The 13560-nt window shown below is 41.5% G+C and overlaps 1 protein-coding gene across 3 annotated transcripts; it reads right to left on the reverse strand.

The window, feature by feature from the left end:
* Nucleotides 1-1114: 1114 nt before the first annotated feature.
* Nucleotides 1115-9974, reverse strand: smarcc2 (SWI/SNF related BAF chromatin remodeling complex subunit C2). 3 transcript variants are annotated; one of them, XM_085159921.1, is made up of 26 exons: nt 9831-9974; nt 9082-9201; nt 8899-8984; nt 8696-8771; nt 8073-8165; nt 7908-7977; nt 7752-7821; nt 7502-7577; nt 6841-7085; nt 6591-6715; nt 6374-6427; nt 6159-6196; nt 5940-6070; nt 5701-5772; nt 5502-5615; nt 5260-5413; nt 5064-5180; nt 4894-4956; nt 4517-4775; nt 3957-4118; nt 3769-3830; nt 3477-3597; nt 3226-3389; nt 2984-3118; nt 2491-2859; nt 1115-1839 (listed from the first exon to the last, which is right to left on the reverse strand). In XM_085159921.1, exons 1-26 carry the CDS (start codon nt 9939-9941, stop codon nt 1756-1758), a joined length of 3171 nt encoding a protein of 1056 aa, XP_085016047.1. In that variant the 5' UTR covers nt 9942-9974; the 3' UTR covers nt 1115-1755. The 3 variants fall into 3 exon arrangements, with proteins under 3 accessions (XP_085016047.1, XP_085016048.1, XP_085016046.1); XM_085159922.1 differs by having other exon boundaries at nt 2496-2859; nt 8696-8777; nt 9831-9973; XM_085159920.1 differs by having other exon boundaries at nt 8696-8777; nt 9831-9973.
* Nucleotides 9975-13560: the final 3586 nt, after the last annotated feature.

The raw sequence follows: 13560 nt of genomic DNA on the forward strand, positions 1-13560 counted from the left end.
AATAACACAGATAAAAGAAGTCCATTTATGCTCACAACTGTGGTGAGGACTGCAATACTGGCTTGACGGACATCGACTGTAAAGTTTCACCATCTGACTGGATTATATTTCATGATACTGACATGATGTGCAGAACAACACGTGTTTCTTCTCGTAAATTCTTCAAACAACAGATGGCACTGGAAAAAATTGTAAAAAAAACCAAAAAATCAAAACAAAATAAAACTGAACGGTAACATGGTTTACAGATCCTAATGGCATGCGTTCACATACACACATGCTCACAGTCACATCTCAGACAGATCCGGCAGTCCTGTCCAAATCACACACAACTATGGAGAGGGTAAATATCAGTTACAAAGGTAATATACAGTTACAATGTTGACATATCAAAGAAAGAAGATGGCAAAAAAGAGTAAAAAATATATAAATGTATAGGATACAAAGTGAGGATATTGTTGCAGATATTAAGGACACGATTCTCCATTGTCAGCTGTTTAAGGTGCTCCCTTGTGTTTTTACAGCGTCAGTATTTCTTACATCTTTAAAGCGAAATGCACCAAGCTGCTAAAAAACATCCTCCTCACTCACCAAGAAACCACAATGAAAGTCACTGAATAAATGTATGATAAACATGATTAGAAAAAACATTTTGGCTTAGCAGTTTACACAAAGTCCAAATCCAAATAAACGCGTGCGTGGTCGCTAACGGTATTAATCCCAGACTTTCTTTTCAAACAGAATTACATTCCTCACAAAAACCACAGCCTGGATGCTTCAAGTTCATTTGCACTTGCAAAACACAAAGCGCCACGGTCACATTTTTCTCTAAGTGCTGCTGAAATGTGGGAGGGAGTAACCTCCTATAACAAAAAGAGGCCTTTTCAAGACCTCAGGTTGTCATTACTTTCAAATAGTTCCCATATAATCATTAGAGTAACAAGAGAGGTGTTTGTAACAGAAAATCCAGTTTACAGTACACTTTTCCCAAACTGCATCCACTCTGCGTTAAATTTCAGTGTGGCATCTTTTGATTAGAATTGTCTTCATTCCTTTCAGACTTTATACGGGTTTTAGAAACATGACACAATTAAAAACAGAGAAAAAATAATAATTTTCCCAATTAGCTTTCCAAAACTGTATTTAAGACAAGAAAGAGATCATATAAGTGCTCAAGTTCAATTTCATGGTTGCTTCAAGTCTTTCAATGCGACCTACAGAAACATATTAAAAGTGCTTTTGTCTTACATATATTTTAATTAGTACCTACAGTACGAGGGGAGAGGGGGACGCTAGAGAGCGTAGGAAGTACGAGACTTCACTAGCTGTGACAAACTGTTGCAGGAAAATAAATGCAACAATTTCCAAAACACTGAAAACATGAGATGAGTCTTTTCTCTTCTTCTCACTGAGTGCCAGCATGTTGATAAGACCATCTAAGCTTACCAGATCTCCTGGTGTCAAGCTTAAAATTCCAAAGTGAGACGCAGTCGAATACGCAGGATGAAAATCTATTTTCTTCATTAGTCGGTTCAATTTGAAAAAGGACTTCTTTTCTAACAGAGAGTCAAAACAAAGGTGGATTGATATTGGCGTTTTTTTTTTCTTTCTCAAATCAATTGTCCTCTTGAAAACACACAAGCAAACAAAAAAAAGAAATAGAAAATGTAAAATGAGTTCTCTTCCTTCGGTTGATGACTTCTTCATTTTAGATAATACAGGCAGGATTCAAAGTGGTCAGAGTCATTCAGATTCTCAGGAAATTTGCTTTTTCTCACTGTGGAGGAGGGACCGGAGCTGAGGGGTGGAGTGTCTCTCCGGGGAGAGGGGCGGTGGGCTCTGTGAGGGGGCAAACAGGAGAAAAATGTTACGTATGATTTGTAACATAGTATCATTAATTTATTAAATTTAGTAATTTATATTCACAAAACGTGAATTATGCATAATATATTATAATCTATGATATAATCATGATATATTATAATACTAGACTAGAGTCGTAGTCCAAACAATACTATAACACTGATGTGTACTTGTGAAATAAAAGAATGATTGATCTTCTCCGTGTCAACTTTAGATTCTTCAATTCAGAAATAACTCAAGACTGAGACGAGTGTTGTTTCAAAGCTAGGTTTCAGAACATTATAAGCCGTCCCAAGTCATGTTGGCATGAAATGTTTGGTATTGTTTGATCATTTGCATCATGCTAACAGTATCTCACAATCAAGACAGTGAGAAGTCCTGTTTTAATGAATGAACTCCATTTCAGCTTTTTGGTCTTACTTAATATCTTGTTGACAAAGATAAGATAAACTGTGCAGCTTTTAATTGTCGTTACTGCACCACTGCACAATTTCATGTATTTCACACACATTCATATTATTGAGTTTGCTTCAAGAATAAACATGTCTGTGAACATGTCCATAACTAATGAATGTAATAATTATAAATAAATATTACAACTACGGTGTACGAGGAAAAAGCTGCTACCTCACCATGGAGTACAGATGTAGTGTTGGAGCTGGAGTGAGCAGCTGGGGTCTGCCCCGGGGGACAAGGTGGCGAGGTGTGAGCGCTTGGTGGTGGCTGGGACTCGGGAGCTGGGGCTGAAGCGGCTGGTGGTGCTGGGCTGGGGGCTGGCTGTGGCGCTGGTGTGCTGGGAGCTTGCTGATTTGCGGTCAGGGCTTGAGGTGCCGGGGCCGCGGTGGCCTGAGTGGAGTGAGGGCCCCCTGCCTGGCTATGTTGCTGGTGCTGAATCTGCTGGAAGTGCTGCTGGCGAGCCCTCATCTCAGCGTATTTCAGCTGCTCCATGTGGAAGGACTGACGGTCAGCCAGCAGTTGCTGCCGCTGGTACTCCAACTGCTCACAGAGACAGACAGACATGTCTATGATTTAGGAAAACAGCATACTATACACACTGCATTGAATGTAACTTAAGAATTTTCTTATTTTAATGCTACATATCCTTAAATTCCCCACTCACAGCCTCCCGCTCTCTATCCATGATGGTTTCCAGCTCCTCAAAGTGTCGCAGTTTAATCTCAAGCTTCTTCATTTGAGTTTCCACCAGCAGAGCCACCAGAGATTTGATCTTCCGCTCTTCCACTGCAGCCAAATGCTGTGAGGAGAAAGAAGAAGAAGAATCTCAGATTAGAGAAAATAAAAACAAAAAAAGCCGAAGATTGAAGATACGACAAGTTAAGACCTTGACTCAATTAATTTTACCTTGGCCTTGACAGCAGCAGCTGCTAGAGCGGAGGCAGCAGCAGTGGCCAGGTTCCCCTCTCCTACATCACGTTCCACCTTAGCTTTCCTTTCTCCTTCACTCTCCCCTTCCCTCTGTCCCTCCTCTGTTCCCTCTTTTCCATCCTTCTCCTTCTCCCCATCACCTATGAGAAACAAAAGTTTAATGTTTTTCACTGTTGACCAAAACCTTTATGTCTGCAACGTCTTATGAAGACAAAACCCTTTTGTACCCATCTCAGACTCTGTTTTGTCTGCCTCCCTCTCTCCTTCAGGTTCTCTTCCCCTTTCTTCTTCCTTCTTCCCATTCTCTGCCTGCTTTTCCTCTTCCTCATTCGCTCCATCTTTAGTCTCCTGTGTGGCAAAGTAAACAGCACAATATGATCCACAGAACTTTGAGGTGAGATAGAGATAATATATATATATATATATATATATATATATATATATATATATATATATATATATATATATATATGTTTATAAAATGACATTCTATTATGTTACAGTGAATTCTCATCATACCTTGGCCTCTCGCTTCTCCTCATTGGACTGGTTGTCACTCTTGCTTTCATCACTGCTTTCATCTGAAGAGAAGGCAAGCCACAATCTTTCAATGTGCTTTTTCCGACTACTCAACTTTTACAATCATTATTTTTAATTTTCTTTGTAATGCAGCGTTCCAAAATTTATGCTGTGTGCATTTATCCTACCAGGCCTCTCTCCCTCCTCCAGGCCGGTCCCTGCGATGCCACTGCCTTCCAGGCCATACAGAGGGTCCTGTCTGCCGCTGACCCTCGCTGCTTCCTCCACCCGCCGCACATGAGCCTCCACAAGCGCAGCTGGAACCTCCTCCTTCATACGCGAAAACTCCTCTGAGCAGGGAGCGATAAATCACAATTAATGATGCGAAGCAAAAACAAGGACACTGATGGATTAGTCACCTTTAGTAGATTGAAAATGAACAAAATTATTGCCTGAACAAAAGCGGTCTTATGAATGGCATGTACAGACATTTGGAGCTTCAATGATACAGGATTTGATCAAGTGTTGGAAAGGTGTTGTTTAACATTTAATGGTCTCACTGTAGAAAATTAAAATGTATTTTGCTGTCTTAATTTTTATCCTATTGGATTATTTACTGATTGATGTTTTCAGTGCCCTGTTGCTTCCTCTTTTTCCCATTCAGGCACTTACTATTAGCTCAACAACACAAAGAGACCATTTTTGTTTTCTACAGAGTTGGGAAATTTCAAATGGAGTTACTTCTCACCCAGAGCAGACTTGGCTGCGGCCGAGGCCACACGTGGGTCGACTACAGAGGCGAGGAAGGCCACGGTGCTCATGACAGGGTTTCCTGCTTGGCTGAAAGGTACCGGCTGGTAGGCAAGTGGGCCCAGGGAAGAAGAACTGTCCTCCAAGTATGGGTCTTCAATGGGCAACCGCAGGAAGTGCAGGATACACTCATCCTGCGTTCGGCTGCCCACGTGTTCGGACACTTTGTTCCAGTCGTCCTTATACATTTCCAAACCCTGAGGGAAGTAACACCTACATTTAGCTCCATCTTTCCATGATGACATTTCCCAGTGTGGTATTACAGTGGCTGCTTTTACACTCTCTGATCATGTTTAAAACACTGACTGAGTGTACCTCAAGTAGTAGTAGTGTTTCTTGCTCTGTCCACTCCCTCATGGAGCTGGCTGCACTCTTGCTCTGCACACAAAACATCACCATCACCTTGTTAACACAATTAAACCACCGATATTATGGTGAGTAAACAGAAACTATTCATTCTGTTATCCACCCTCCTGGACTTGTACCTTTGCAGAACTTGTCTTCTTGCTGTACATGTCGGTCCGCAGCCCAAAGTTTTGCAGATCTGCTGGCTTGTCCTTCACTTTGTCAGGGAATGACATCATCTGCTGGGTGGCAGGGGTCTACAGGGTCAAAAAGGAACATATGTAAAACAACCTTGAAGATGTGTGCGCACGTGTCCATGTGTGTGTGTATACAAACCTGAGATGTCTTGGGCTGCAGGGGCACCAGGCTGGATGGAGTGTCTGCCAGGACGTGGAAGTGCGAGGTGGGGGGAGGACCCATGGGTGTGGGCCGGCTCTCAGAGTCCACCTGGTAGTTGATCAACCCCCACTGCTCCAGAAAGGCGTGGACTCTGTGGGGGGAGAAAAAGTCTGGCGTATTAGTCGCAGGCAGTAAGTGATTTTGCAAACACTGGTTAGAAACACCTATCCTCCCCTTACCTCATGATTGCACACACATCTCCTGCCAGATTCCTACGGCAGGCAGTGGAGGTCAGGTACTCCTGAGGATTCAGTCTGTAGGTGTCAATCATGAAGTTCCTGTATGCTAGATAACTGAAACAAAGAGGCTTTTAAATATCTGACAGATAAACAGATTTAAATGATTGAGCACTGTGTTGTGCACTGATCAAACACTTACATCTCAGGCGTTTTGGATTTGTTCTTCCCATTGAAAAACTCTGGTAGGGCTCGGCGCTCAATGGCATGAACACTGGACGAAAAACAGATGCAAGTATGCAACACAAATTTCACTCACTCATGGATGACCCTTAAAACGTTCTAATACTACGTCGTTTTGCGTTGCTTTTCATTTCAACAAGTTCACTTTTCATTTCCTCATTCTGTTCTCACATGTGAAAAAAACATTTTTATTCTTACCTGTTATAGTCAAACCAGGCTGCGTAGCTCGGAATGATGATGTGATGGGTTTGCTCAGTCACATTGTCCTCGTGGAGGTCTGAGCCTTTCACTGGCTCGCCCTTCACACTCGGGGAGCCTTCCTCCTCTTCCTGTTGTTCATACAAACATACAGTTGGGCTCACCAACACAGAATCACAGCCATGATTTTGTCATATGTACTATTAATTGTTAAAGTACCTTTCCTGTTGTTTCCATGGACTCGTCTTCTTGCTCATCTGTTAAATCACACAAAAGAGACGCGTGCGTGAAAGAGTTAATAGATTAAGCAGTGCTTTATTACTGGAAATTATTGATGAATAACAGCCGAACACAACAAGCCTTTGCCATTTTTGGTGAAGCATTTATTAAACTGGTTGGCGGTGGTTAAATATGATTGTGTAGGTGAAGCTCACCCAAATCTGTCCCTCCTTTAACTGGGGTGGAATCAGAGTCCTTCTTGGTGTTATCTGCAGGGAGACAGAATTGGCTTGATTATTAATATTTTAAAAGAGGACCCATTAATATCTCTCTCTCTCTCTCTTTCTCTCTCTCTCTCTCTCTCTCTCTCTCTATATATATATATATATATATATATGATGTGTTTTCAAAAATATATGTAGACTTGTATACTTGTCTTTGCTGGGTTTCCCTCTTCAGATGCTGGAACAGGTGAAGCTTCATCCAAATCCTTGGACAGGTCCTCCTGTTCCTCCTCCCTCTGACCCCGTTTAGACTTGGTGTACGGGGTCGTTGGTCTGTCGACATGCACACAAAGGAAACAAATGTGTATTGCATTATTTCTCATAAACCTGTGTTTTTTTTTTCTCCAACAGGGAGTCGAAGAACATCATCATGCATCAGGACGTGACTCTTAACAAACCCTTTTTTGGTGTTCTTCTTCTTACTCTCCTGAGGTGGTGGGGTTGGGGAGGGTGATGGCGAGCGCTTCCTCTTCTTGGTGCTGCCAGGTTTCTTGTCCCTCCGCTCGTCTGGTGTGGTCACCTCATCTGTCAGGGTCTTGGCGGAGATCCTCTTCCTCTTAGGACAGCCCTCTCCAACCTCATAGTCCTCCTCGTTCATCCACTCGTTATACTGGTCCAGATCTAAAATCCACTTTGCATGGACCTGTAAATAAATAATAAATAAATGATAAATAAATAAACCAATTATTATCTGCCCAGAAGTGAAATATTTTCAGCAATCGTGTCAACCACCAGGATGGTAGAGGAGGAGGTGGAAGAAGGAAGACCTAAACTGAGTTATAATAAAGTTATAATAAAGTTATAATAAAAGACTGAAACTCATGATATTAACCTCTGTTATTAAAGACTTCATTTTGCAGAAAGGAATAAGAACAAATTAAAATTCAAGCTGAAATCAAAAAGGTTTCTAAAAATATACAGATGAATTTAAATACTGCAAGTATCATGTAGCATTAATAAAGGGGTCAAATACTTGATTAAACTCAGGGAGTATTAGAAACTCTGCTGTTTAAAGTCATACAGACTGACACAGACAGAAAAAAAAGCAACAACAAATACCTTCCTGGGCTTTTCCGGGGAGGGAGGATCTTCTACCGCAGCCTCAATTTCACTGGCTGCGATCCAGGTATCGTAACTAAACAGTGAAGGGAATGAGGTCGAAACTCGCATTAGGTGTGAAAAGCAAAAGTTTGGCCATGTAACACCACAGCAGGAGGGGTAATGTCAGCTTAACCTTCTAAAAACCAAAGATGTATTGAGAAAATAAGACAAGTAGATAAAAGTGAGCTGCACAGTGCTCAGAACAAACCTGTCAGGAAAATATCCCCAGTGAAGCAGCACTTGCTTGTCTCTCTTCATCACAGGACGAACCCACTCCTCTGGACCAAGAAGATCGGACGATGTTAGCGCAAATCTGACTCGTGCAGTAAAACTTGTAACAATGCCTACCGAGACAAAACCTCACCTTCCTCTAGACTGGCAGGAATAGGCACAACAACGTGGGAACTGGAGGCCTTGTCTTCGGTTACTGAGCCCTGCAACACAAGAAAACATCAGTAGAACCATTTGAATGTAAATTAAATCTGTCTGTAGTAAATGATCTGCCTGAAAGGCTCCTTTTAAAACACACCTGATGTCTTTTGATGATGTCTTTCAGTTTCCCCAGCAGCTTTGGCTCTATGTCAGGACTCAGGTAGATGACGGGCCTAGTCAGACAGTTGTTCTGGAAGAATTGGAGCAGATACATCACTTACACAACTACATTTGCGAGCACTGATTCAAATAATCAAGAAGAATCACAAAACAATACAATAGTCTAAACTCAGTTCTGCCCAATATTAGTTTTGCTATAAGCTTATTGGTACAGTCTTCCATAACAGTCCCAGTTTCTCATGTGCCCTCTTTGGAATATTAATTGTCCAGTACTTGTCCTATGAACTTGATTAAAAGTCGAAATCACCATGCCACAGCAGATGAAGAAATCTAGATGATCTTGGAAAACTGCAGGACTGATTAAGTAGTATTTCTGTGGATGTCTTTCAGTACATAATGATCAGGCAGCTTGATTCCCAGACTCTTTTGAAATTTAGCGTAACCAAAAGACACGGTGTTCACTTTGCTATCATTTAAATTTAATGCCTGCAGTAGGAAAAACTATCAAAAATGTACTCCTGTTAGATAAATTAATCAAAATATGGCCTGAAATTTTCTACTGTCCATTGACAACCATAAAAGCACTGCTGCAAAACTCACCTGCACTAAGGACTTCTCAATCGTCATGAACATCTCCACATTTCGGTCCATCCTCGACGGATTCTGGAAGTCAAACCTGCGCCTACCAGGAGTTTAGACTGGAGTTACACACGAAACGGCAACATAGCCAATATCCAACTGAGCACCGTAACTTAACAGCCACTAGCCCAGACGCCTAAACTCAGCTAGAAAGAAAGTCTTACCATCCTTGGTCACTTTTGAACTTGTAGGCTGCAGCCAGGATGTGGCAGAGAGCCCCTCCTGACTTAAAGTCCAAGAAGCATTTCATCTGCAGGGATACAACTCAACACATTCAGAATAACAGCAGTTTAAATTAGGTACCTATTTTTGAATTTAACAGATATACAGATGTTTAAGACACGTACCGGCAGCTTGGTGAGCGGAGGGTTACTGACATGCCGACCGAACACCTCCTCCTGGAACTGGAGCAGCTGGACCACCAGGCTGGACAGAGATTTGTTGGTGGGGGGCTCGGCCTGGATGTACTGTGCGCAAACACATGAAAATAAACTCAACTGTGCTGCTGGATGCCTTTATCGGATATCTCAAAGGAAGGAAATTTCAGTGAAAACTGCGACACGGATTGGTAAATGGGGAGGGGATGGAGTCACAAATATCGCTAACCTTTCATTTTTTTATCACTGTTTACTAAAAATGGTTTTTTTTTATTCGATTATTGTGTTTAAACACCAGCGCAGCGCTCAGTGTTATTCAACACCGGACATTGCTTCAGTCAGCGCGGCGCGCCACAGAGCCAACATCTGGATCCGAGCTGCCTCACCATTAGCCCATTAGCTTACTAGCTAGCTAGCGGGCTGGCCGGCTAAAGTCACCCTTCAACAAAAATCCATCCTCTGAGGTCAGACTGTGTGCTTGTTTTAGATCGGTTTAACTACAACAGTGCTCAGAGAAGCTGCCGTTAGTGGCTGCATCTGATGCAGCTGTTGGCTCAGCATCCTTTTGTATCCCGGCTCGAGTGAATCAAACAGCTGGACGCTCAGCAGCACCCTCCCTCCTCTCTTTGTCACTGCCTCTGCCCAATAGGTAAGTGGCGATATTTCAACGTGAAAAATGGAAGGTCTCTCTGTAGGATAGCAAAACATGCGGTGGGTACCTTTTTGTAATTCTTTCCCAGCCAGACGCGGACATTATCAAACTGAGAAACGGTATCAGACGCTTCGAAATATTTTACATTCGGGCCGCCGTCTTTCTTCCGCACCGCCATCTTTGCCTGCAGACAACTAGTCGAAGTTGCCTGCCGCCCAGCGACCACAGCGCGAAACTGCAGGTCCAGGACAGCATAGAGACTGTAGTGACAACCAAAGTGCAACAGGGGGCGCAGCGGTGTAGATAATGTTTTTTGTCCTTCAACAATAATATTATAAAAATGTTTATGCTACCCTCTCAGAACACACAGACAGACAGATAGATTTATCAGTGTTTTAATATTGCAGTTTGGTGATCTGGAGCTGATCTGGTAACTAACTGCTGTTTTATTTGTACAAAAAAATGAGTAATTTAGTAAAATGGAGAATAAAGTAGACTAAAACTGACAGCGAGATCTCAAGCTTGTTACTTTCCCTACTTTCTGTGTTTCAAAATTAAAGCACTCATTTTTACCCTATTCTTGATTTTATCATACTTTCATCAAACAGTCAGCAATTAAATTGAGACCAATTAATAAGGTGACTTTAAAAAAAAAATCATGTCCGGTAATGGATCATTTTGCAATTCGGCTGTCAGTTTTGAAGGGAGTCTTACATAAGAGAGTCAGGTGGATCCTTAGGTCATCAAAAGCAAACTTCAGCAGATCTTTAAGTTATACTGAAGCCAGTCTGGTTTTTTTGTGTGAGTAAAAGCTCAACAAATGTGGAACACACTAATGAACAAATCCCCAGGCGTGTGTAAAATGTACAGCAGCTTGCAGAGTATTAATAAAAATATTATTTAATAACCAGTATTAATAGTTAGTTTGACGCCTGTGCCAGTTTGTAAAATTCACCTTATGCATCCACTCTAGAAGGGATGAGGAGGCTCATTATGCTAGTGCCCTGAATGGGCTACAGGGTGAGTCTAAAATAAAGCACTTACCTGTAAATGTGTGTGGGGAAAAATGAAATGGCAGTGATTGGCCTCCTTAGCAGTTAAATGACCCCCTGCAACAGGATGTCAGTAAGAGTGCTCACGAGACACTCAAGAAAGAAGGCAGGCAAGTGGTATTTTTTTTAATCTTTTATTGAACTGTGAAAAATAAAAATGGAAAATGAACATTTCTGATCCAGTGCAACAAAAAGTGAGTAAATCCTGCTATTTGATGGTAATTCACATGAATCGGATATGTGTTTTATGCACTAAAGTCAATGATTTTAACTTAAATCATGAAAGCACTTACATGTTTCCAGCAGGTGTCCAGTCTCTATTTAACCTCTAGTTTTCAGTGTCATCAGAATCAGAATACTTTAATAATTTTAATTTTTAAAAAAATGATGTATATCATGTGTTGTTATGTGATTGTGGACAAATTAAATCAATTCCCCTCCTCAGCCTGGCGATAACTACAGGAAATGCGTTTGGAGGTGTTATCTTAACTTGGGGGTTAGGATCTCTCAATGGATTTTCAATTATCTATAAAAATAAAATTATTTTAACTTTGCCTGTTTGTCCTTTTTTTCATCTTTGTGTGTGTTTAGTAGGACTTTAAGTTTTTTCTTTCAATCCTCCAAAAACTACTCAAACGAACAATCTTATATAAACTCACTGTGTGGTAAAACCGAGCAGTATTTTGTATGTACCGCATGAGGAGTCTGAACTGTGCAGTGCTTCATTTAAAAAGGTCATGTGGGGAAAAGGTGGTGAGCATTATCAGAATTTGAAAGTTCAAATTAGATTCCAGATTTGGTTCAGCTAAGTGCCCCTAATATATATATATATATATATATATATATATATATATATATATATATATATATATATTAGGGGTGCAACGATACACAAAATTCACGGTTCGGTTCAATACTTTGGTGTCACGGTTCGATATTTTTTCGATACAAAAATGCCTTTTTAATTTGTCATCTATTAAAATTAGAAATATAGATTTTAACTCAAAAGTACAGTTTTTAAATTTAATGTTTCTGAAACAACAAAGTAATAAAAAAAATAAATCTATCTGATCGAGAAATCACTCATCTTTGGAAAAGAGAGTTTACTACAGAGAAATGGCTCTTTCCAAAATAAAAGCTATACTATAAACTTCTTCTGGGCTATACTCTCAGCAGCATATTACATATCAGGTCCCCATAAGGAGACTCATGTGCTAAGACTCAGGTAAAGTTTGTAGCATGCATGCTTGTTGTTTTTGTCTGCTTCCACTTGTCTTTGCACTAGGATGATGTCGGCGTAAATGTGCAGTCATATTCGTTGTGTTCCCACTAGTGCTGTCAGCGTAAATCTCGTTAAAATGACGTTAACGCCATAACGCGGCAAATCTCCGTTAACAAGTTACCGCGGATCGCCCTGTGCGTGGGGCTGGACGTTGTCAACACATTAACGAGCAAACTGCGCTAACGCAGTAGTTCCCATCAATTGAGCATTGCGTGGCACATCCGACACACTGTTTTACTTTTGTCCATGACGCGCTTACCATCAGGGTCATGCTTCACATGAAAACCAAAATAGTTCCAAACACCAGATCTGAATGAGGATGGAGGAGGTTCAATTTCGGGTAGCGTTGAGGCAGTAGCCATGTTGCAACGAGCTTAGCTTCTGTCTTGCTAGCTTGCGCTGCGCTCAGTGGCGGAGTAGTCGAACGCAGATCCACTGAGCGCTCAACACAGACAGCATCGTCAGAAGAAAAGTTGATAAAATAGCGAACGGTTCAATATCAATACGAGTATTGTTGCACCCCTAATATATATATATACAAAAGTCTTTTATGTGAGAGCAAATTCAGCAGCCATTAAAGTTCAGAAATAACTGAGCAAAATATAGATATGTCAGACTGTTTTCATGTTCCTGACCTTTAAACTGGTCCTCGTTTAGTCAGAGGCTGAATTAACCTTCATTAACAAAGAATAGGTGTGTGTGTGTGTGTGTGTGTGTGTGTGTGTGTGTGTGTGTGTGTGTGTGTGCGCATGTGTGTAAATGTTGCCTGACCCAGACTAATTTGTGAAAGTCCACAGACACCACTGGGCAGAGTAGCGCTCCTTGAACTAGTATTCCTCAGACTCTTGGTGTGTTTGTATTTGCTCAGGAGCGTGTGCGTGTGTGTGCATATCTTTGTAATGGTGCGTGTTTGTGTGTGTGAGCGTTGTACACAGGGCTGCCTGTGCTGAGGGAGAGAGAGTGAAGCCTATTGATTATTTTAATCCTCCTATTTGTGAGTCTGTGATCCTCTCGGCTCAGTCTTCCACAGGGGGATTGCTAATGGGGCTGAACGCTTCCCTCCTCAGCCCTCTCCTCTCCCTGTCCAATTAACTTAACGCTGGAATCTGCAAGGAGGGAGTGCTGGGACTCAGAGGGAGGGAGACACTGCCAAGATACATGCCCAACAACCCCCTGTGCAGCATTCCCCTTACCTGCTGTCCACATTCAGCAAGAACCTCCTCGTTCTGAATAGTATTAGCTCTCACCTTTAATTAAAGATCCATCTCCTTGTTTTTATTCCAGGGAGGTGAGACTCTTTCATGTTTCAATGTTTCACTTTCAGTGGGTGGCTTCGGAAAGGGCCAGAAGCAGCAGCAGGTGAAGAAACAAGTCTGATAATGGGAAAGCTCTCTTCAAACAGGTTGCTGTAGCAGCAATTAAGACAAATCTTTGACATTTCAATAACTATTTGCAACACTAGT

The sequence above is a fragment of the Neolamprologus multifasciatus genome, chromosome 5 (genome assembly GCF_963576455.1).
Source record: "Neolamprologus multifasciatus chromosome 5, fNeoMul1.2, whole genome shotgun sequence".
NCBI lineage: Eukaryota > Metazoa > Chordata > Actinopteri > Cichliformes > Cichlidae > Neolamprologus > Neolamprologus multifasciatus.

Excerpts from the sequence above, each read along its gene's own strand:
- smarcc2 (XM_085159920.1), bottom strand. The coding sequence starts at position 9,941 with ATGGCGGTGCGGAAGAAAGACGGCGGCCCGAATGTAAAATATTTCGAA. Across the intron at positions 6,197-6,373 it reads TAAAGGAGGGACAGATTTGG|ATGAGCAAGAAGACGAGTCC; the intron begins GTGAGCTTCACC and ends GTGATTTAACAG. Across the intron at positions 3,598-3,768 it reads AGGAGAAGCGAGAGGCCAAG|GAGACTAAAGATGGAGCGAA; the intron begins GTATGATGAGAA and ends TTTGCCACACAG.